This window comes from Mercenaria mercenaria, unplaced genomic scaffold (assembly GCF_021730395.1).
Source record: "Mercenaria mercenaria strain notata unplaced genomic scaffold, MADL_Memer_1 contig_4177, whole genome shotgun sequence".
Lineage (NCBI taxonomy): Eukaryota > Metazoa > Mollusca > Bivalvia > Venerida > Veneridae > Mercenaria > Mercenaria mercenaria.
Genome location: NW_026462387.1, coordinates 42109 through 67304, shown reverse-complemented (window position 1 = coordinate 67304; position 25196 = coordinate 42109). Strand labels below are relative to the sequence as shown.

Below are 25196 nucleotides of genomic sequence, written 5' to 3'. Positions count from 1 at the left end.
AACGAGCATTCCTTAATGTTCAGAGTACATCTTGCGCTGTTTGTCTCAGACAATAATTTCTAAATAACTGAGAAAAGACCAATGTTTTTTTTACCCAAACCGCTCCATTTGATCCGGTTTTACAAAGTAACGATTGGACACGGTGGTAATTATATGCGATATCTCTGTGTTTGGTAGTATTGTATAAATAAAACTACACAAGGAAGTGTAAAACATTGAGCATTTGATTTTGAAAAGTGACATTGTGATATCAGGTTTATTGACTTGAGGGTTTGTGTCGACTGCTAGATATATTTATCATGTCATCAAAAGAGTGTTTAGAAGACAAAGGATCAGAAGAAATTGTGGAAATGTATTGCGAATTATGCAAAAAGAAAGCTAAAAATCGCAGCGCCGGCGGATATTGTGTGGATTGTGTACGGTATTTTTGTGAAAAATGTTTGAATTACCATACAGAGTTTTTACCAGATCATGTGCACAAGGACAAGACAAATATGCCCCAAGACGTATGCTTTAACCTGTGCCCTGGTCACGAAGAAGAGATTATCAAATTCTACTGCTCCAGTTGTAACACGTTCTTTTGTTCTCTTTGCAAGAAGAACAGCCACAAAGATTGTACTGATGTAAATCATTTACCTGAGCTGGTAAAGCAACTGGAAAAGGGACAAAAGTTTTCTACATTTAAACGCGATTTAGAGGCACTTGTTGATGAAACATCTAGTATGGGTGTTTTTCTAGCTAGTGAGAAGAAATCTGCAGAGGTGATTTCTGAAACAGCACTGTCAAAAATAGAGTTGCTAAGAGAACAGATATTGAAATGGGTAGAAACAAGGATACAGAAAATTAAATCAGATGTGAAAGCAATAAAGGACAAAGACATGACAGTGATACAAGATAACTCGTCAAGACTGTCAGTGATAATGTCACATACATCAGCTATACAGTCTGATATAGAACAGAAATTAAAAGACGCCAAACGATGCGAACTGTTCATGACAATGAAGAGTGCACAGAACAAGGGGAAAATGTTTGAAGACGAATTGAGGCGGATGAAAGAACACCATGTGAGCATTTACGAGTTTGAATCCGTTGCAGATATCGAACACATCTTACAAACATCTGTGCAGTTAGGGAAAATTGTATTCAAACAACCCGAAGATACCAGTATCTCAAAATGTTTGGTCCAGGAGAAAGCACTAGAGGTAATAGTGTTTTTTTTTTATATCGAATTAAATCAGAGATTTTTTTTTTATTTTGTACCTATATGAATTCTGTCAAATATGCGGCATGTATGTCACAAGTAAATATGAATTTTGTATTGTATGTTCCTTACGTAGGCACAGAGGTGGCATAGATTTTTTTATACTAATAATTGCGCACCTAATAACTAATACGTGCGCATGTACTAGTATATAAACGTAAGCGTACATATATGTAGAAAAAAAAATCTGCACACGTATAACTTATTGCGTGCGCACGTAATAGCTAACACGTATTTGTATAAAACATCAGCTCACATATTAGTAGAAAAAACATATGCGCACGTAATAGCTATTACTTGCGCACGTTATAAGTTATAAATATTTAATTTTCACCGTCTTCATCTGACAATTTATTCAGTTTACAGGTGTAACGGTGAAGGTATATGTGGCAGATTTAGCAAAAGATACCATTATAGAGCCTGCTGCCACAGTTAGGGCATATCTTGTACAGACTGTACAGGAATTTAAACACTTGTTTCACAGGTGTTGGGACTGAAACAAGATGATATGAGATGTGTGTTGGAAAGATTTCACAATGATCTTAAACTTCTCTATACGCCCAATAAAACATTAAAAAGTGAAGGATTCTTTAAAACTAACAAGGTAAGAAACACTGCTAGAATTCTGTAGGATTGAAAAGTTAAGCATTTCGTGATTTAACAATGTTTATATGTTGGAAATGTTTTATCAATTACATACAGACAAACTTCATCCTCATGTCCCGGCAAAATCCCTTATAATGTACTTTGTTCGATGGCATGGGCTACCGATAACTCGAATAAATTTTGTTGGTCCCATCGTGTTTGAGCAAACCAAGTTTGACTGTATATATTTCTTTCATTATTATAAGATTAAAAAAATAAAAAAATACAGTTTTTTTGAGAATGTTACATAACATTTAACAGACAATACTAACAACTTGTACTAATTTTCTCTAATGGTTTACCAAAGTTTTGAAAGCAGTCAAAGAAAGCAGCCTTGCCATTGGTCAATTTCAGATTATTGCTTGGAAACAAGAAATCAGATACTAAAGTTTTGGGACTGGTTTTATGACCTTGAATCGGGTACTGTACTGCTGTCTAATACACATACGATCACAGGGTAACGAGTCAGGGCCACTGCACCATTATACTTATCCAGAGCATAAATTGTTTTAAATACCTCATAATCTGTAGATTTTTATTGTATCCCCCGACAACAAAGTTGTAAGGGGGTGGGGGGTATACTGGTTTCAGGTTTTCTGTCTTTCTGTCTGTCCGTAGACACAATCTTGTGCGCACCATCTTTCCTCATCCCCTGACACAATTTAATGAAACTTCACACAAGTGATCGTTCACAACAATAGTTGTGCATAGGGCATGTTAGGTTCTTTAAAAAAAAATTGCAAAGTTACGGGACTTTGTTTTTTGTTACTATACTATATACATAGACACAATCTTGTGCGCACCATCTCTTCACATCCCCTTGACACAATTTAATGAAACTTCACACAAGTGATCAGTAACACCAGTAGTTGTGCATGGGGCATGTTAAGTTCTTTCAACAACAAAAATTGCAGAGTTCTGAGACTTGTTTCTTGTTAACATACTATGTACATACAGTCTGCATATGCAATATTGTGTGCGCCTTATTTTCCGAACCCTTGCACACATTTAATGAAACTTCACACAAGTGATCAGTACCAACCCTAGTTGTGCATGGTGCATGTTACGTTCTTTTTGATAAATATTCTACATAGTTATGGAACTTTTGTTTTTTGTTACTATACTGAATACATACAGTCTATGTACATACAGTCCACATAATTATGTAGTCTTGTGTGCGTCAAATTGCAATGTACTGTGTCAGTACATGTGGGGGTACATTCATCACCTTTAGTGATAGCTGTAATTGATATATGTATTCAATGTTGAAACTGTTCTCTAGTGCAGTTAAATATTTCCAGGTGTATGTAGAACTAAATGCGACAGAGGAAGAAAGGAATACACAGTTTGATAGAAGTCACTTCTATACTCTGTTAGACAGAAATCAAAACACAATTAATATACAAGTCAGTCTACCTTCGCTAGGTAATCACTTAATTTGCTAATTGTTTAATGGGGTTCTTCAAGAATGTCAGTTTCATATTGCAATATCAGATATAAGTTTTACGCCATTTTAAAGATCTCTACAGGTGGTTCTAGGATTTTTTTAAATTTAAAGATAAATTGTATCTTTGATAACGTTAACATACGGCCAAAAATGCATTTCTCCTTGGGTAAAATTATGGCCAGGTAAAATTTTATTTTTTTAATTATTTTTTTTTCAGTTTTTATTATGTGCTTCTTAAGATATCATGAAGTTGATTCTTCTTAAAAGTTGTTAAAGTTTAGTTGCTAAATAATATAGTTTGTTTATTTTCAGTTAAGCATAGGTATATTAAATTTAAGTTTAATGTTCACATATCACATGTTTTGACCAACAGCTGAGGTATCTGACTACAAAAGACACTCATGTGCTCGTGAAAATTCTCCGCTGGGTCAGGACTCGGCAGTTGAAAGTGGCGTTAACAGTTCAGCAAATAGTGTTGATAACGGAAGTGAAATGTGCAATCATGAAAGACGTACATACAGATCAAGAGAAAATCTGACAGACCGTGAGTCTTTCTGTAGGGACCTAGATACAGAAATAAGAACTTTAAACTTACAATCACAGTTAAGTCAAAGTGATCCAGATTTATATGGTAGTAGTAGACACTCTGATGGCATTTTGAGTGAAAGATGTTTGACCATTTCAAACTGAAGATTTAATGAGAAATTTGTTTGTTTGCTTGTATATAAATTTCATTGGTCATTAAAGTAGTCCTCTATGAAGGGGAAGGAATGCCTGACACAATAATTATAAATGACAGACATTGTCAGACTTCAAAAAAGTGAAGAATTTCTAAAATCAAACCACTCTTGAAAAACATATAGCAGTTTGAAATTTAAGAAAATTGCTATGAAATGACTACATTAGAATCCCTACTTACGATCACTCTTAAATTAAGATGATCCAGCTAAGACCGATTTTACAGAAAATGGAATGATTTATTCTAAAATTCGATGGTCGCTTGTGCAGAAATGTGACTATCCCACTAATCCACTAATATGACCACCATTTCCAGTCCGATTCCCGTTTACATGCTAAATTTGACTCCCAGGAGCAATGACAATTTCCTTCCAAGTATCCAGTCAAAGCCCCTAATAATTAGATGTCTCACCAAGTGTGCCCATAAAAGTGACATGCATTTATGACATACACGTGCACACTGCATTTATGACATACACGTGCACACTGACTACTTTAAAGCTAATGTGTTACAACAATAATTATTTTAATTGTTCTGAAAACAATCTGTCAGACAGTTTTGATTGATTTTGATATTTCTTTTCACTTCCTTAAATGAAATATGAAGACATACCTGATAGAAATAACATCAGAACAACAGTACCTTTCCCTTTAAACAAAATTTCTAGAGTAGGTTGTTTTTTGAAAAGCATCGGAGTGAACTTAAAGAATTACAAAAATAATTTTGCAACTAAATAACTATTGAAATGATTTTGCGAAATTGTTTTTCTTTAGATAAGATGATATATCACGGAAATTTATTTTATAGACTTGATTATATTGTTTCACAAAGGTTGTATTTGTAATTTGGAAAGTACTTTCAGTTGTAAGCATTTAAGAAGTAATTTGTAGTGGAACCATGTTTCAATATATTGAAACAATATATAGAGGTTATAAGCATGCTGAATACTTATAGATAATTTCGATCCTGAAATTCATGTTATATAAAATAGTTTTCTCAGCGCCTGTATGACACCAAATAATATATCGACATGGCATAATTATTGCCAGGTACAATGAAAATGTGCATGGATTTTTCATGTTAGAATTGTAGATATGTAAATGAAATTGAATGTTGAGTGATCAGATCATTGTTAGGCAGCATCTATTTTTAAAAACACTGTCCAGAATTACCTATTAAATTTGCAGAAAAATGCCATCTAGTGTTGTCAGTCATGTAGTAAATATCAAATGTGAAATATATGGAATGTGACAGTGCTTAGTATTTTACAGGAGTTTCTATATGTTTAAAGAATTGATATTGTAATGTTTGTGTGGACACATACACTCTTTTTTAAACTAATGAACTGCCAAATTATATAATCAAATTTTTGCTATCACAGGTCTATCAGTGTTTGTGGATAAAAGAATCACGCTGGGATGTTTCAAAGCAGAACTTGAACAGTATGTAGGAGTGTCTGCAGATAACTTTAAGGTATGTCTAGAAAAATTAAGTGATATTTTCGGCACCTTTTTGTCACTGCTAAACATAATGGGGATAGTCTTTAGTTTATATAAGGATGAGGAACTTTGTTTTTAAGCTTAAAACATAAAAGAACTGGTGTAGATGTCTAAGCTTTACAAAGTTTTGTTTCTGCATTTTTCCAGTTGGGCACAGAAGGCGTAGCAGAATACTAATAATTGAAAGGATGGGATTTTGTCCTTATGCAAGGCAAATGTTTTCCAGGGCAATTTCACATACGACAGTGGGTCTCAAATTGTTTGTTTCCAATCTCTGATTTATGTGAGGCAGGTGTCAGTTACTTGTGGAGAACATAATGTAATCTTGGAGAACTGCCGCTACTTTTAGAAAATTGTAACCAGTTTTTGTGGAGAATATGTTATTGCATGTGCAGAATATGACAGTATATATGCAGAATGTGTCACTATATGAGCAGAACATGTCAGTATATGTGCAGAACATGTCAGTATAATTTATTTATGTGCAGACTATGTCAGTTTTATGTGCAGAACATGTCAGTATATGTGCAGAACATGTAATTATATTTGCAGAACTTGTCAGATTATGTACGGAACATGTCTGTTTGTGTGCAGAACATGTCAGTACTAGTAGAGAACATTAATGAAAATGTCATTATTAGTACAGAATTCAGAAATACTTTTAATGTATATTGCTGCTTTCATGATAGTGACATACCGAATGCTTAATGAAAAATGGCATCAAATCCGTAACAAAGTGACTGCATTACGGAAGGTCGGTGGTTCTACCCAGGTGCCCGCTCGAAATGAAATAATGCACGGAGGGGCACCTGGGGTCTTCCTCCACCATTAAAGCTGGAAAGTCGCCATATGACCTATCATTCATGTGTCTGTGCGACGTTAAATAAAAAAAAAATTGTCTCATGTTTTTTTTTCAAAGAGAAACTCAAGATCTCAGTCCATTGCGGGATTTTTACTAATTTATCAACTGACCTTAAATTAACCTTTTGATAGTCGGCTGAATGACATCCTCACATGTAAGTTTTTAAATTGACATGTCTTTTTTTCTCTCTTTATAACAGGTGTACAGAGTATACTCCAACAATCAAGAATTTGAGAGTATACGACTCACAGAGACACTGTCATTCTTAGAGGATGGGAGGGTAAGCTCTTCTCTGTTCATCCAGATGTCAGATAGTCAGTGTTTTTCCATTGATTTCTCAGTCGGCTAGTAAAGGTTCTGGATATGTGTGTATTAAGCATATGTGTGTTGTCTCAAAAATGCACAGATATATTGAAGATATATAGTGATTATTGTCTTTGTACTGAACTTAACGAGTTTACTAAAATGATACTGTGGGAGGCTCATACTGTTTTATTCAACAATTCTCGTATGCTTTATGAAATTTTATTCACTGACTTCATCAAAGGTTCAATCTTTCAATGCCTATGATTCCAGCAGGTATAAAAAGTTTTCATTACATACCTCCTATTTTTAGCTCACCAGAGCACAAAGTGCTCAGGGTGAGCTATTGTGATCGCTCACCGTCCGGCGTCCGTCCGTCCGTCCGTCGTCCACACTTTCCTTTAAACAATATCTCCTCCTAAACCAACAGGCCAATTTTGATGAAACTTCACAGGGATGTTCCTTGGATGGTCTTCTTTAAAAATTGTTCAAAAAATTGAATTCCATGCAGAACTCTTGTTGCCATGGTAACAGAAAGGAAAAACTTTAAAAATCTTCTTCTCTAAAACCAGAAGCCCTAGAGCTTAGATATTTGGTGTGAAGCATTGCCTAGTGGACCTCTACCAAGTTTGTTCAAATCATGACCCCGAGGTCAAAATTGACCCCGCCCTAGGGGTCACTTGATTTTACATAAGAAAATCTTAAAAAATCTTCTTCTCAAAAACCAGAAGCCCTAGAGCTTAGATATTTGACATGTAGCATTGCCTAGAGGACCTCTACTAAAGTTGTTCAAATCATGACCCCGGGGTCAAAATTGACCCCGCCCCAGGGGTCACTTGATTTTACATAGGAAAATCTTCAAAAATTTTCTAAAAATATACAGAAGGCCTAGAGCTTAGATATTTTACGTGTAGCATTGCCTAGTGGACTTCTACAAAATGTGTTCAAATCATGACCCCCAGGGTCAAAATTAACCCTGCTCCAGAGGTCACTTGATTTTACATAGGAAAATCTTGAAAACTTTTCTAAAAATAAACCAGAAGGCCTAGATCTTAGATATTTAACGTGTAGCATTGCCTAGTAGACTTCTACAAAATTTATTCAAATCATGACCTCCGGGATCAAATTGACCCCGCCCAATGGGGTTACTTGATTGTACATAGAAAAATCTTCAATTTTTTCTAAAAATAAACCAGAAGGCCTACAGCTTAGATATTTGACATGTAGCATTGCCTAATGGACCTCTACAAAATTTGTTCAAATCATGACCCCCGGGGTCAAAATTGACCTCGGCCTAGGGGTCACTTGATTTTACATTGGAAAATCTTCAAAATTTTTCTAAAAATAAACCAGAAGGCCTACAGCTTAGATATTTCAGGTGTAGCATTGCCTAGTGGACCTCTACAAAATCTGTTCAAATCATGACCCCCGGGGTCAAAATTGACCCCGTCCCAGGGGTCACTTGATTTTACATAGGAAAATCTTCAATTTTTTTCTAAAAATAAACCAAAAGGCCTAGAGCTTAGATATTTGACGTGTAGCATTGCCTAGTAGACTTCTACAAAATTTCTTCAAATCATGACCCCCGGGGTCAATTTGACCCCGCCCCATGAGGTCACTTGATTTTACATAGGAAAATCTTCATCAGTTTGACATTTGAAACATGTAGCTCATATTACTCTGGTGAGCGATCCAGGGTCATCATGACCCTCTTGTTATATTGATGTATGTAAAATCAACATGTTTACTCCTGCCTGGTTCCATATAACCAAAACTGTGTTGATGCACTGTAATAACCGATCAACCAACCATGCAGCCTTAAATAATACGACTAAGAAGCTAATACTGGTACTTCAGAGGGAAACAGCTTCGCTTGTACAGATACTATACTCTAGACTGTCTGTACTTGAAGAGCCATGCTAAGTTAGCCAGACAGGCCAGAACATAAATGGATTTCTCTCTCTCACTCTGTTAAGAAGGCTTTCTCTTGTTCTGTCCCTCTGGTCAGATCACTCTCTGTCTGTACTAGTAGATGATGAATTTGGTGCCATGAGTGGCTGCTATGTACTGTGCTAAGTGTTTTTGAACGTGTTATCATGTGAAGGGTGCTACATAATCTGGTACCATGTAATATGTAAGTTACATATTCTATTTATCACATGTACAACACAATTTGATGAAGAAGAAAAAACAGCAAATATCTTATCTTCTAGATAATTTCAAACACATTGCATATACAATAATTATGTCTCCCACCACACAGTGGTGTGGGAGACATATTGATTTACTCCTGTCTGTGTCTGTGTGTGTGTCTGTCACAAATCTTGTCTGCACTCTAAGTCAAAGCTTGTTTTTGATAATCAAAGCACTGAAAGTGTGATAAGGCAGTTGAGGTCTTGTTGCATGGTTGACTCATATACTGCTATTCAGATGATTAGGCAGTTGTGGGAGACATGTGCTTTTCTCAAAAGCAGCTCTAGTAGTTTATGAATTAAGTGGAGTAACACAAAATGCATAATTTCTTCCATTTTCAGATTAATATCAAACTAGGTAGAGCTTTGAAGAATGGAGAATACAGGGTTAAAGTGTTCCAGTTACTAGTCAATGAAACAGAGGTATGTAGTCGCAAACAACTCTTTTATTGGATTTCACACTTAAATCCACAGGTCTATCAAACTCTAGTTCAAATTCTAGTTAACTTGTTAAATTAACTTATAATAAGACGTAAAAGTGGTGGAAAAAACCCAACACAAAACAGATTTTTGTCAAGCCATTTTTTCATAAAAAAATGTTACTTATTTTGAAAATAATAATTTGATTTATGTTTGAGGTCCCTTTGTTAATAATGAAAATAAATTAAGTTTTTTATATATACCTTCCTTAGCCGTCCAAGTTTTTACTGGATACAATATTTGCACGAGGGATGAAAGTGTTAGACTCGAAGAAGATTATTCTTCCTGAGATAAAATTAAAACACAACCTGGATGTTCCTCTTGACAGGTATGTTTTACTTGGTTGGTTTTGTCTTTGTAGAAATATCCAATAAATTTTGTATGCATACACAAAATTGACTACCACTGTTTGTAATTATGTAATTTTATCCAGTTCAAACCTGCAAATTGATTATACAAAAATATATATATTTGCCATAACTCAGGTGTAAAAGTATATAAATTTCATCAAACTATGTAAGATTGCCTGACATACCGGTAATCTGTGTGACATCATGTTTGTTGTTTTGGGTTTTACGTCGCTCCAACACAATATACGTCATGTGGGGACTTTCCTGCTTTTGATAGTGGAGGAGGACCCCAGGTGCCCCTCCGAGCATTATTTCATGCAAGGGTGGGCACTGGGTAAAACAACTGAGCTTCCATAAGCCCGATGGACGGCTTCCTCACATGAAAGAATTTACTCCCTAAGCAAGGTTTCAGACTTGTAGCGGTGAAGTGCAAGAGATCCATAGTGTTTAACCTTAAACCGTTTGGCCATGGAGGCCTGCTGTTACATCATGAGGTTATGCTTGATGTAGCGTTGGTAATATAAAAACATTGAAAAATATGGGTTAAAACCATTGAGAAGATAAAAGAGAAATGGAGTGCTTGTTGGTTTTAACATGAAAGATCGTAAAATCATTCTTTTCTAAACCTCAGATTTTACAGTATAACCATTGGCTTCCTCACTTGTGAAAATATTACTCTGTGAAAGATATTTTGGTCTTAGGAATGAATTTTAATATTTTACATTTACTAGGTTAAGAAATAATCATACATAAATCAGTTGATGTACATACCTATGTTTTATACCGTTATAGATGTCGATTGAGAAAGAAGACGTGGAAGAATCCTGGCACTATTTATGTAGATAAACAGGTGTATGAGGAAGAAATACCAATCTATCCTAACTGGGAAGTATTCCTCGAGATCCTCGACGGTAAGTTAACAAAGATGTTCTTTGAATGTTTTTGTGTTGTGTAAATTTTATTCTGTTGTTTTGTAAAATAAATATATTATACAGTCAAATATCATAACTATTCATTGCGTTCAATTTTATAATACCGCCATAAATAGGAAAGAATTTTAGCTGAATTTAAAAGTTTTTACATCATAGTTAAAAATAATTTTTGTTTTAATAAATTTGATGCAAACACTAACTCCATGAAAAGTAGTCCCCACTGTATAATAGATAATTCAAAAGTACCTGTGAAAAGAAAAAGCAATACTGTGTAGTCAATATCAGTAGTTGTGGTCTACTTCTTATGACTTGTGTAAGATGAATGAATGAAATGTTTAAAACCCTTAAAATTTGACATCCATAAACAGTGTTCAGCTGAGGAGGCAATCTCGCGTAAATATGAGTGTTGCGTTGAAATTTGTCTAGAAGTGTCAGTTGTTGCATAGGAATTTGTGAGGGACTATTCAGCATAGGGAATGACCAGAACTGAATATGAAGCATTTACGTCTTTGCCTCAATTTTCCCACAAAACAGCAAGGCATGGAAAATTGCAAGCGAGAAAAATGTAGAACAATTATCTAGCTACTTTTCTGCATCTACAGGCAATCAAAACTTTCAAACTAATGATAATCAGGCTTTTTCTTTATATGGTCCCCCTTAAGGTAGTTCTGCACGTTTGATAAACCGGAAGTGATGGCCTAACGTCATTTATGAGGGAAACAGAATAAATCCTGGATTCGGAATATGGAAATGAAAATCATTTTACGGATTAATCGAAACCTGTGAGTACATTTATTAAAATAGCACTGTTGCTATATTTCTAAAGTCAAAATATGATATTAAAACATATGACACGTTAAAATATTCAAACTAATGTCTTAAAATTAGCGTGAAATGTCCAGATCTTTTTAATCATGGTCAGATATCTCAAAAATAAGCACACGGACCTATACATTTTATTTCGCCAAATTATAGGCCATATGTTTATTTACAACTGAGAAGTTTCATCAAAATCTACATTATAGAACAAATTCTATTCGCGAATATTTTGTGAAAGTTACGATTTTCCAATAGACCCCCATTATGAAATATTGTGTGAGGTCCAAATTTTTCAAATCAGTGTAGCAAAAAATCAAACACACGATCCTATCTTTTTTATTTGCTAAATTTTCTAGGTATATTTCGAAGTTTTGAAAAATCAGAGTTTAATCAAATTCTACATTGTAGAAAAAAATTTGATCCATATGTGCAGAACTACCTTAAAAGCCACTAGATAGCTTAAAAGCCATTGTTGGTGACCGTTCCCCACCCAGGTTTTAGAAAACTCTTGCTAAGGCAAAAGAAAAGTGATAGCAAATTTCAGGGTTGAAGGGTTTTTCTTGGCTAGGTTACAATAAAAGCTTAAATTTTAGTACTATTTTTGATTTATTTCAGTGATATAATGCTCCAAAAGTTGGCATCTCCAAGATCTTTAAAATGTTCCCACTTTTGTCTTACAAAGGGAACATGTGTCCCAGCCATTTTTTTATCCTCGGCAAAACACTGCACAAATTAATTTCCTAATAGAAAGGCCATATTGGCTGAAACATCCAAGATTTTATGCAAATTTAAATGATTTGACAATATTTGTACATTGATGTAGGTCCAGAACAGATGTTGTCGTCTGCCCAGCTGGCAGTGTATTTGAGAAGGTGGTATCCATCTAAGTACGAGCTTGGACCATTTGAGGAGGTTGTAATTACTGAACAGACAGTAGAAGAACTTAGGAAGAAGGCAAGTTAATATATCTACACTTAACAAATTTCCTAATTGGTCAGTTTATTTTGCATAACTATTTCGTTAATAATGCAGGTACAGTGTAACTTCCGAAAACCGAACGACCTCCGGACCAGCCTAAAAGTTCGGTTTTTGGAAGTTTCCGGAATTCAGAAGTTTGGAAGTCTGTAGGCAAAGTGGACATGGTGCACAAAGAGTTAAGTTTTCCTACTTGTAGGATGAAGGAGATTATTATCTTTTTTTAATTTTACAATTTCACATAAAGAAATTAATTAATAATCAATTACAAACATTAAGGATAATAAATACATAAATAACAAGTATAAAAAGAAACAACATAACTTTAGTAATAGCATTTATGCAAACATTTTCCACTTACATTTTACCATCTTCGGAGACCCGAGTTGTCAACATTAAATTTTAATTAATATTGATAATGCATAGTTTAATCGATGTAACTAAATCATTTAAAACACCTGTCTTTCTTTCATTCAAACATTAAGAAAAGTTTTAACACGTAAGATATTTAATTCTTCATGTTTTCATAAATTGAATACAGATGAAAATAATCGCTAATTACTTCCTTACTTTTGCATCAGATGATCATTGTGATTATATAGCGTGTCAAAATAAACACGTGCCGCTAATAGATAAACAAAAGAAGATGTTGACACATTTTTTTTTGGATTATCAGGTGACACTTTTAATCCAGCAAAAATTTTGCTGTTCGGTTTTCGGAAGTCAATCTTAGTGTTAAAATATAAACGGTGCTTCAAAAATCGTCCGGTTTTCAGAATTCGGGAGTTCCGGTTTTCAGAAGTTAAAAATATATAGAAATAAGAACAGAAAAAATGGGACTTTGAGTTTCGTGCGGTTTTCAAAGGTTTCCGGTTTTCAGAAGGTCCTGTTTTCGGTAGTTACACTGTATTTACAAGAAATTTCACATACCAACATTTGAATAGGTACTGCAGCTAATTATTGATTTATTTTTGGCCGATTCACGACCAGCTTAACCACATTAGGCGTTTTGATTAATATTGCATATTTTGCACGTGCAGGACATGCGCACCAATATGCACTTGTTAGTGAACATTTTTGGCATTACTGACGAAAGTCCTACTAGAAAAACACATATCATTGTGAAATTGACACAAGAGCAACGCACCCGGGCTGTCGGAATTTTACAACAAAACTCAAAATCGGTCACTTCAATGAATTGTCCTTGGGTTAAATTTTGCCAAAAGAGCGCTGATGGTAGATAACCAACGACTGAAGGTTCTTGTAAACGGAAATAAGGTTAAAAATGGAAATAACCATCATAGTAACAGCTACAATTTTATTTTGAAATTACAAAAAATAATTACACTCGTGTCGTAAATGTGTCCCGGCTAGCAACATTCCGACAGCTCGATCGCGTCGCTTTTGTGTCAATTTCTCCATGATATGTGTTTTTCTAGTAGGACTTTCGCCAGTAATGCCAAAAGTGTAAACGAACACGTGCATGTTGGTGCACATGCCCTGCACGTGCAAAATATGTAATGTTAGTCAAAACTCCTAATGCGGTTACTTTGACTTTGAGTCGCCAAAAATAAATCAATAATTAGCTGCAGTACCTATTCAAATGCCGGTATGTGAAATTTCGTGTGAATACATGCATTATTAACAAAATAGTTATACAATATAAACTGACCAATTAGGAATTTTGTTGAGTGTATATCTTTGTTGCCAAATAAATTCCCTAAAGAAGACACCTGTAATAAACAGAAGCTATCTTGCAGCCTTTAGGCTTGATTTATTTCATTTGCCAAGTTACTTTACTATAAATTTTCAGAAATGAGCAAACATAATTTATTTCAATTAATAAGAGCAGTATGTGCATACAAGTATTTTTGCAGCTTGGTGTAAACTAAACTAAATAGAAATCTTTCAAGTTGATGGATTTGTGTTGGTATGACATAATGATCTGAGAAATGTTTTTTAAAAGTTTATATCTATATTCTGCTGTAAAAACTTCATAGTAACATCCAAAAAAGAGAAAAAGAACAGTTGTATATGAATTATCTTGATGAAGGCGTTAGCCGAAATTTTGATGTGATAAATTACTATACACAAAACTTAAATAGGTGTTGTTGTTGAAATACTTACCTTATTTGTTACATCAAACAATTCTGTAAGAAATTATGAATTAAGGACAAGATGTTTTGTTTTTGCAGATTTCAGAATTACATGGAATAAACACTGAAGATATCGAAATGGCAAAGGTAAATTTACATTTCGGTTTTAGTGGCATTATATCTGGGATGTACAAAATTGGAAAGGGCCATAATTATGTCTCCCACCACACAGTGGTGTGGAGGACATATTGATTGACTCCAGTCTGTGTCTGTCTGTCTGTGTGTCTGTCACAAACTTTGTCTGCACTCTAAGTTGAACATTTCTCATCCGATCTTCACCAAACTTTTACAAAATGTGTTTGACCATAAGACCTCGGCCAAGTTCGATATCTAGCCAGATTAGCCCAGGCACTTCGGAAATATGGCCTATGAATTACCGAAAAATGCTCAGGTCTTGGGACCTAAAACGACCCCTCTTCTACTAATCATTAGTAGTATAGAAGTCCCTTTGGGGCACTTTATTATCCAACTTTATGTTTAAGCTCCACCAAACTTGAACAAAATGTGTTTGCTTATAAGACCTCGGCCAAGTTCGATAGCTGGCCAAATTGGCCCAGGCACTTAGGAAATATGGCCCTTGAATTGCCAAAAACACTGATTTTTTGCACATTTTTGACCTCAAACCAGTGCCTATACTACTTATATACTATACTGTATAGTAATATAGAGGTCCTTTTGGTGTCAAAAAAAGCGCATGCACATGTGCTCTAAGTAAACAGTCTATAAAGACTGACTTACTATTTAGATGATTAAGGCAGTTGTGGGAGACATGCGCTTTTTCTCAAAAGCATCTCTAGTTTCTTTTCATTTAACCATATATTTTACCAAGATTTTAGTAGCAACCTTTAGGCGCAGTGATATATATTTCACAAAATAGTTGACTTATTTGAACAATTGAAGATTTCTACAGAAACTAGTTTTCCCTGTTGTTCAAGCCAAGATTTAAACCACTTTTTAATTCTCTTTAGATATATATCCTGTCCATTTACATACATCTATAGACTGTTTCCTTCACTGCTCTTGCAAAACTAAATACTGTTATTTAAACCAATTGCTGATGAACAAATAAGTCATTGTTAACTTTCTAGGGTCGGGGGACATTTCCATATGATGTATCTGTAATGGAGATACATACAGACTTAGACTGGAACCCTCCAGTGCAGGCTCTAGGAATGTGGCCGTTGTATATATGTGATGATGGCTGTCTCGTGTACTATAGGGACAGCAAGGAAAAACTGGCCGAACTAAGTGATGACATGAAGAAAGAAATCGAAACGAAGGAAAATACCAGGTTAGACAACTCTTTTTTACCACTGCATGGACAGATAGAAATAACATAAAATTACTATTCGTTCAGAAAAGAAAGCTAAAATGCTCAAAATTCAAACCAAATTGCAAGAATACAAATTTTATTATTCCTACCTTTTGTGATGATTCTTTATGGTAAGTGGGTTTATAGGAGTTAAATGTTCCTGATGAGCTCACTGGCGAGGCAACATGGTCAACGGTAGTAACCGTTGTAACACTGGCAGTACCCGTATCGGGTAGAGACTGGCTAGGGGCGGCGACAAAGGCAGTGTCCTGATGGAAGATTAACCTGTCGGCAGCCGAAACAAGGGATAAGGCTACTGACATACACCTCCAGTCTGACAGAGTGGCTACTCCAAAGACTGGGGTGAGTGACGCTTGACATTTGGGCCAGTTATTAGCTTCAGCAAGGTTCTTGAACTCTCTTTGCTGTTGATGGTCTATCCCCAGGGAGGAAAAGGGTATAGTTCGCTTTCTTAAGACCTGGAGGAGACCGAGTATTGTGTTCCCCGCCCCCGGGACAAGAGTAGACAAGTACTCAAGGCGTTGACCACGCTGAATGTAAATTTCCCTGTTTACTGGGGGTACGTTAAAACAGGGTGGGGGGGGGGAATGATTTCTTTTAAAATGTAAGGTTAGTTCTCGCCCCTTAAAGACCTCCTTACATAACAAACATTGGCGGGGACTGGATTTAGGGGGATTTTTGGTACTTTGGGATTGAGGAAGCTTTTTGAGCTGTTCCCTTAATTGATCAAATAATTTCCCCCTGCCCACACTTTGATTAGGAAAGGGTGATATAACCTGAGTACGGGGGATATCAGATGAAGGGGGAGTCCCTCCAGCACAGAGAGTTCTCGACAGAAGTACCTTTAAACCTGGTCTTGGTTCAGCTATATAATCTCGGGTCATGGATTCACCTTTGCAAGGGATACGGGCCACTGTACCAGGAGGTATCACAACTCTTTTGCCAACTGTCAATTTAGAGACCTGGGGTGTAGAAGAGGGGCCATCTATAATTAAGGGCACCTCCCAACTACCGAAATGCAGTACTTCACGTCTTAAATTGATGACGGCTCTTTTTCTAAAAATGAAGTCGAAACCCAACAACATTGTATCTGAAACTGGGGCGACATACACATTCTCATGATAATACTTGTTACCTAATCTGAGGGTAACGGGGCCTACTACAAGGCCTTGAATGGGCATATCCCTCCCTGCTGTCAATAAGTTTACCTTACTCAAGACAGGCGGGCGAACCTTCAATGAATGGCAGAAAGCGTCCGAGATTAGCGTTACTTCTGCTGCGGTGTCCACCACAGCAAAAGTATTTCTATTACTCACTTTGATCTTAATCTTAGAAACTGAAGCAGATTTTAACTGCCTTATGTTAACGTTTCTTGTTTCCTCTAAACCGGAAGTGCCTGTCTGAACCTCATTTGGTTCAAGTTGGGGGTTGGACCCAACTTCCAAATTGCAGGACTTTTCAGTCAAAGAATCAGACTGAGGGCTAGTAGACATCATTCTCACTGACTGAGGAGACTCTTTAAAGGTAACTCTCCTGTCGGATGGAGATGGAGTTCTTTTGATCTCAGGGCAATCTTTTTTAAATGATCTCCATTACAGTTGAAACATTTCATGGGTAATTTGGGTTTAGGACAATCTTTAACTAAATGTGCCCCCCGCAGTTGAAGCATTTGATTTGGTCCAGACTAAGCCTTCGGGGACTTCCCAGTCTGGGGCTAAATCTATTTGTGCTAGACCTAGCTGGGGAAAGAGACCTATCAATCCTAGCGTTCAAAGAAGACACAGCATCCATCAGTTTTGTTTGATGTTGATTGGCGGACTGCTGAAACTTCAAAAAATTTTGATTGGCTATTTCTTGAGCTGTGAGCATACTTTTCATGAGCTCGGGCAAGGAAGGCTCACTTTGGTCAATAGAACTAGATTCTGGAGTCCTCTGAAAGGGTGGGCGGTCGGATCGGCCCGGATATGAGGAGACTTTTTTACGTGAAGGAGAAGATGAGTTTTCTGATGGTTTTCCTTGTAAAGCAAGGTGGGTATACTGTAATCTTTTAACCATATTAAGGCAGGCCCTTACTGAGGTCAAGTTAAGGTCAAGTACTTTCTCGGCCATATTCACATCGGTCATGCCATAGCAAAATCGGGTCACAGCTTGAGATTCAATAAAAAACTCATCAGCGCCAGGGAATGCCTCCAGAGCTAATTTGTATACTCTGTCGGCCCAATCTTCGATGCTTTCGTCAGGGAACTGAGTCGCAGACTGAAATCTTATCTGGTAACTCTCTGGTGGGGTGGAGTCACCAAATCTTTGTTCTAACTCTGTCAGAATATTTTGAAATGAAAGGTTGGGTTTACGGCGGTAGAGATTTGAGTAAAACTCACTAGCCTTTTTACTCAAACTTAGTTCAAACTGAAACTTAGACTGATTATCATCCCACCCTTCAAACTTCGCGAAATTTTAAATTTTAAATTTTTCGCGAAAGGAGCGCCAGTCTAAGGATGTGCCATCAAACTCGGGCATTTTAGGCAACTTATACCAGAGTTATGTAACTCTGAGCTATATGTAAAAGCTGTATGATTAACTGATACTTGTGGTGTTCCCCCAGGGGGCATGCTCTGACTCCGAAAGGGCGCTTGATTGGCCATAGGAAGCTGCGTTGAAGTAGCAGGGGGGAAAGTCCCTGCTTGAACCGTAGTATGATACCCTACCGGCGCAGACACCGGATATGGTAATGGTGCTACGACAGGTAATGTAGATGGCGTAGCTGGGTACATTGGCTAATTGGAGGTAAACCCTCCTGACTGTACATTGGCTGGATACACCGAATGCACCGGTGTCGGAGATGACAACTGTGTTGTTACTGGTAACACTGATGGCATAGTACTCCGATATGCCGATGAAGTGGAGGGAGGTCCCCCTGGATGTACATTGGCTGGGAACGCCGAATGTACCGATGTCGGATACGGCAATTGTGTTATTGCCGGTGCGACGCTACTTAAATTTGATGGCGGATAGGGGAGAAAAGAAGTCTGCGTGACGACAGACTGTAATGAGTGAGCATTGATCATTGGTCGGGTAATTCCGGAGAGAGTATGGTGCCCAGAGACGGGATAGGGAGGTGCTAAGTGTGCGGTCCCCGGGTAACCCGGGGGCACTGATGTGGAAATCGGCTGCTGAGCAGAGAGATGAGCTTGTTGAGCAGCACTTGGGTAGCCTGAAGGTATACTTGTAATTGTTGAACACACTGTTGTTGTCACAGGGTACCCTAGCGGTACCGTAGGAGCTAGGGGTACGGCAACTGGGTACCCTGAATGTACCGTGGTAGGGTACGGTAGCTGTACAGTAGAAGGAGCTGGTTGTGAAACCGCTGGGTATTGTGACGGTACAGTAGTCAAGGCTAATGAGACGGATGCCGGGTGTCCGGAAGTGCAGTCGTAGTGTGCGATGCCGGCACATTAGTCGGAGCAGACAAGACGGGTGCCGGGTAACCCGGAAGTGCAGTCGTAGTGTGCGTTGCCGGCACATTAGTCGGAGCAGACAAGACGGGTGCCGGGTAACCCGGAAGTGCAGTCGTAGTGTGCGATGCCGGCACATTAGTCGGAGCAGACAAGACGGGTGCCGGGTAACCCGGAAGTGCAGTCGTAGTGTGCGTTGCCGGTACATTAGCTGGAAAAGATTGATTGTACGACTGTTTGAGGAATAGTTTGTGCAAAGGCATGATACGCTGGCTGTGGCACTGAGGAATGAAATGTAGGATTAATATAATGAGAAATACTGGTAGTTGAAATCCCTCTAGAATCAGCAGAACTATCCTGCATGTTACTGGAGCCAGAGTACGCGAAATGTACACTAGTGGGCCTTTGATTGCGAGACGCAAGGTAACTGGGCTGTGCACTATTTGGCGCAGTATAGACAGGCTGTGCACTTTGGTTCGAAACCTGACCTAATGTCAAATTTTGATAAGAAAACTGAACATTTTTCAGTTGGGCATGCGCAAGAGTATGTTGCGATTGAGAGTCACTTCGTAATTGAGGATTAATATCAAATAGCGGAGGCCTTAATTTATCTGAAATGTCATTGTGTGACAGGGGTCTTAAACCATCGTGTGACAAGGTTTTGAACTTATTTTGTGCGCCATCTGAAAAATTGCCATGTGACCAAGGCTTCAAATCGCCCTGATAACCACTGTGTAACTGAGGCTTTAAATCACCATGTGACCGGGGTTTGAATTCACTCTGGAAGTCACATGAAGAATTGTCATGTGACCAAGGCTTGAAATCGCCCTGATGACCACTGTGTGAACGAGGTTTCAAATCATCATGTGACAAGGGTTTGAAGTCATCATGTGACTGAGGTTTAAAGTTATCCTTCGGAATAGACAGTTCTGGCTTAACCGAAGGGGTGCTAGTATTTTCTATGATCATTAGATTTCCCCGGGGTTTAGACGGCTGGGTGCTTGAAACTGTGCAAACTGTTACATGTGGTTTTGAACCATTTTTCTTTTCATAGGGGCCATATTTTGATTCAGATCTATCAGCCTGTAACTCACCCCCATTTGAATTTGAAAAAAGGGCATTAGTTTGTTCATTCCTAAGTCTACATAATTCAGAAATCTGATCTAAGCCAGGAATATTAGCATTGCTAGAAGAGCTAGTATGGGCTAATTGATTTATTTCAGTAACATGAGTACTACCCGGGTGTGAAACATCTGGTGACTAGCCAAACCAACTATAAAATAACTGACTAGAATTACCCTCAAAAGAATAACTTTTCGGTACTGAATTGTCAGTACTTTGGTTAGCTTGATTAGTGAAGGAATTACCTATATTTTCTTCAGCAGAACCAACTGGAGGGCCAGAGCAATGCTCTTCATATTTTGAATTCAAAAATTCCTCAAACTCATCAATTTCCTTCTCATGTTGTGTATCATAGGCACCTTCTTTATTTTGTAAACTTGATGTTGAGTTTGAGTGAAAAGACTCAAACTCAGATGGCAGGAGCACCTCCCTTTCTGTGCCTGGCAAATTGGGATTTGGCTCAAAGTCACAGAATTCCTCTATGACCGACCTGTTCTTTGAGCCCATGTAGGCCAAAAAGACCTCTTTTGTGAAATTTCCAAAATCTTTTCGGAAACATGCCAAATGCTTAACTGTCCGGGGACCCACCCCCGGGACAAAACAAGCAAGGACGTCTGGGTCCACAAAATTCACCGATATACGGCCAATATTCATCTTCCTACTGGCCATAATGGAACAAAACAATTTTCAAAAAGGCAATAGAAAAATACAGAAGAATACAGGCTTTTCAATCGAGATTTTAAATCGAGATATTTCAATCGAGATTTCCCGAAACAGTTTCAATCCCGAAAATTTTCAGCCTGTAAATTTAAGTATCAATCGCCTAAACTATTTTCATAAATCCTCCTTCCTCCTAAATTGAAAGAGGATGAAATTTTAAATTGTAAGTAAATCACCCACAATAAACTATCACGAAGTGAGTGTACGTGAAAAAATGGCGGTATCAAAAATTGCCAATATCACAAGCAAAAATTAAATTAAAAAAATACAGGTCAGAACAAGCGACAACGCCAATTGTTGTCTGGACGAGTGAAATGTAAATATAAAGGAATAATAATCAAGCAAAAATATAAAGTAACTCACAATAACAAGGTAGATGTATCTGGTTCGACAGAAAGCTCTTGAATGTTGCCTTCTCCCTCCGAATTTACCAGACCAAAGATGCTCGATTCTGATTGGCTGCCACGACGATCAGCTGACCATAACATCCGTTGACAAGGGAGACAAGGAAGACCACCACGACAACATAGACAAAGGCACATCAGCAGACCACATGAATTATACACGGAAAATTATACAAACTAACAGTTAATATTATTATCCTTTGAACGATTTCAAAGTATGAAATACCATTTAGAAATTTTAAAAACCCTTTTGAAAAACATCTAGGAGTAAAATACCCTTTGAAAAAAAATCTAGGGGGTAAAATACCCTTTAACCTAAAATCTTATCTGGAGCTCTGAGAATTATAATTTATTATATCTTGACTCTATAGTATGGTTTTCTAATTGCAATTTATAATTTTTTCCTTTAATTAATTCCTCATTTGTTATATCATTTTTTCAATGCATATATATATGTATTTATATGTTCATTCCTTGGTATAATAGTCAGAAGAAAAATTGAGCCTGTTTGCTTAGCTCAGTTAGGAGAGCACAGATGTACAAATGGTTTTTATGGCGATTTGGTAAAAGATGAAGTACTGGTAATCCAGGAACAATGGTTAGGTTAACTGTCCACTGTTAAATAACTGAAATACTGTTGAAAAATTGCGCTAAACCCAAAATAAACAAACGTGCAAACAAAAAATGAGTGTTTTGAGATAGTCAAGCTTTTAGGCTGGTCTTGTCACCTCGCATATCTGGGTCACTCTAATGGCTGTTCTTGTCACCTCGCATATCTGGGTCACTCTAATGGCTGGTCTTGTCACCTCGCATATCTGGGTCACTCTAATGGCTGGTCTTGTCACCTCGCATATCTGAGTCACTCTAATTCTGACACCAAGTTTCAACTGTATTGATGTTGATTTTGTATTTTCAGATTGTCCAAGTCTGCACAACGAGTCACTTACAGTCCCAGAAAGGAAAGAGCCCTTAAAATATACACAGAAGAACCTGTACCTAGTAACAATCTGTCTGCGTCAAATGCTTCCCCAGATCTCGACTAAATCCAGACCTGTTTGTTGTTCTTTTGGTTCAAATGCCTATGTGGAGCAGTTTGCAGGATTTCCCAGTATAAGATATAAGGTCACATAGCAGTAAACCAGTCAGAAAACTTCAACATCTGATTGGTTGTTCAAGTTTGAAATCGACAAATGGCATAGTGATACTGGTCTTTAAAGTTGGGTTTGTAAAGTTTGAGCTTGAAATGTGTCATTTCTTTCTCTTTAGTGAAGTATAGGTGACTGTAAGGAATGTAGCAGGAAACGTTTACAACTAAAGAATTTAAGAATACATGATGTATGTTCACTGTATCTCAGTTACTACTAAATGGATTTGATTTAAACTTAAAATAGATGTTCCACCACATCACTCACATCATGTGACACAAGGTGCATAACTCAGACACCATTTTTGTTTGAGTTATGTCCCCTTTTTCTTAGAATTTAAGGTTAATTTTGATGTATTTTCACTATATCTCATTCTGATTGGCTTAGAGCTAAAGGGAGGTAATCTTTTTTTAATTAACTTTTGTACTGAGTTTGTTCCCCTTAAATTCCAGGAATTAGTCTATTTTAGAAATCCTATTTTTAGATTTTCAATATTTTTGGTATTTTTCTAACTTTCTTATTATCAGTCCTATGTAGAAAGTAAATACATTTTTCTGCGGTAACATGGGTCGGTAAGACTTTTTTTTGTACCTCTAATATTAGAGATTTTTTATATTTACCTCATCCCTCATCCAGGGCACATAATTATACTAGTATTACTTATATGTGGAAGCCCAGGATGAAGTACTCCAAAGACGAGTAAATTTCTTTTTAAGTATTAAGCTTTTTTGACATTTTTATATTATTCTAAGTATTTTTATGATTACTTATGGTTGCCATTCTTCTGTGACAAGACCGTATGGTGGGGGTATGAGTCACTCCTGTGACAGTTCTAGTTATTTCAGCTGTCAGATAAAAGGGAAACAAACTGCATTTAATTTGCTAATAGAGGTGATAACTAAACAAATTTACCAAAGGTGTAAAGGTATTTTCATATACTAAAACAATATTGATGTTATGAAATATTCCAGGTTTTGCATTAAATGGAAAAAACCCACATTTTTAATGAATTTTTATTGAAACTGAAAAACTGAAACTGAAACTGCTTTATTTGATTAAACGCCTAATTTTACACAGTATATTCACTGGCGCTGTGCATTAAATTAAAAAAGAAAAATCATGATAAATTATATACATAATGGTATCAAACAATGAAACACGACATATTTGACAAAATTTCTGTACAGTGCAAATTACAACGTTGCGTATAAAGCATACGTCGATCACACTACATAGCAGAGTATACTCAGCGTCTCTACTAAATTCAGTCCACCAACAGAGAAATAATCAGAACCATGATTCAAAGCTTTTAAAAAACAGTGTTTTGAGCTTTTTCTTAAAAGTGTCTACCGAATCAGAATTTCTCACTTCTACTGGTAGTTTGTTCCATAGTGTCGGCCCTACAGTTTGAAAACTTCTGTCGCCAAATGTTTTACGTTTGTTAAATGGTACCTCGTAACAACCTGTAACAGAGTCTGAAGACCTTAAACTACGTTTTGGTGCTTGTTCCGATAATAATTCAGTCAAGTAAGATGGAGCTTAGCCGATTGAACAATTAAACATGACAGTTACAATCTTAAATTCAATTCTAGCTTTGATAGGAAGCCAATGTAAGCTTGTTTTGAACTGTCGTACTTGCGTCTTAAAACGAGTTTGGCACACATTGGGCTTGACAGTCTAACGCCTTCACAAAAAATCTGTTATTTGAATATTAATAGCGACTGCACAAATTCTCTTTAACTTTTAGCCTGCTGGTGACGATTGATTCTGCTTTTGCGACCAGTGCAGACCAGCACTGTTCGCTATTCAGTCAGGAAATTTCCAGTGAACTCCCCTACAAATAATAAATGATACTGTTCAGATTATTAGACAAGTTCCACTTTAGAAGTTTAGCAGGCTAAAGGTTGATTGATCAGTTGTTCCACAGTCCAGGTATATGATAGTTTTATATGTTAGACAGTTGAATGATGAAATCTTTCTGATATTCCAGCAAACTTGTTGTATACATGTTGTGTTTTCACAGGTGTATATGCCTCAATCATTATAAAGTCTTTCATTTGATTTTGTTTCTGTTTTTTAATGTCATTTGATTTTGTAGAAGAATATTTTCAAATAAAAGGTGTTTTAATTAAGGATATTTTCATGTCTATCTTAATAATGTTTTGTCACTTTTTGCCTTACCACCTTCAGTTAGTAGAATACAGGGACAGCTTCTTTATAAGACGTATTTGTTCTAGGTGGCTAAAAAACGTTAATAAACAATATTATTATTATTATAATTATACCAGCCCCGCTTAGCTCCGTAGGTAGAGTGTCGGTCTACAGATGGCGGGGTCATGAGTTCAATCCTCTGGCGTGGC

At 36.8% G+C, this 25196-nt stretch overlaps 1 protein-coding gene across 1 annotated transcript; it reads left to right on the top strand.

Annotated features, from left to right (window-relative positions):
* Window positions 1-215: 215 nt before the first annotated feature.
* Window positions 216-24250, top strand: LOC123544464 (ubiquitin carboxyl-terminal hydrolase 47-like). Its single transcript, XM_053534854.1, has 12 exons — window positions 216-1202; window positions 3208-3331; window positions 3727-3897; window positions 5474-5565; window positions 6653-6733; window positions 9291-9371; window positions 9641-9756; window positions 10571-10689; window positions 12353-12483; window positions 14700-14747; window positions 15749-15951; window positions 22608-24250. Exons 1-12 carry the CDS (start codon window positions 300-302, stop codon window positions 22732-22734), a joined length of 2196 nt encoding a protein of 731 aa, XP_053390829.1. The 5' UTR covers window positions 216-299; the 3' UTR covers window positions 22735-24250.
* Window positions 24251-25196: the final 946 nt, after the last annotated feature.

Bases quoted from the DNA above. Each gene is read 5' to 3' on its own strand.
- LOC123544464 (XM_053534854.1), top strand. From the start codon at position 300: ATGTCATCAAAAGAGTGTTTAGAAGACAAAGGATCAGAAGAAATTGTG. The intron at 1,203-3,207 runs GTAATAGTGTTT...AAATATTTCCAG, and splicing joins TCCAGGAGAAAGCACTAGAG to GTGTATGTAGAACTAAATGC. The intron at 5,566-6,652 runs GTATGTCTAGAA...TCTTTATAACAG, and splicing joins TGTCTGCAGATAACTTTAAG to GTGTACAGAGTATACTCCAA.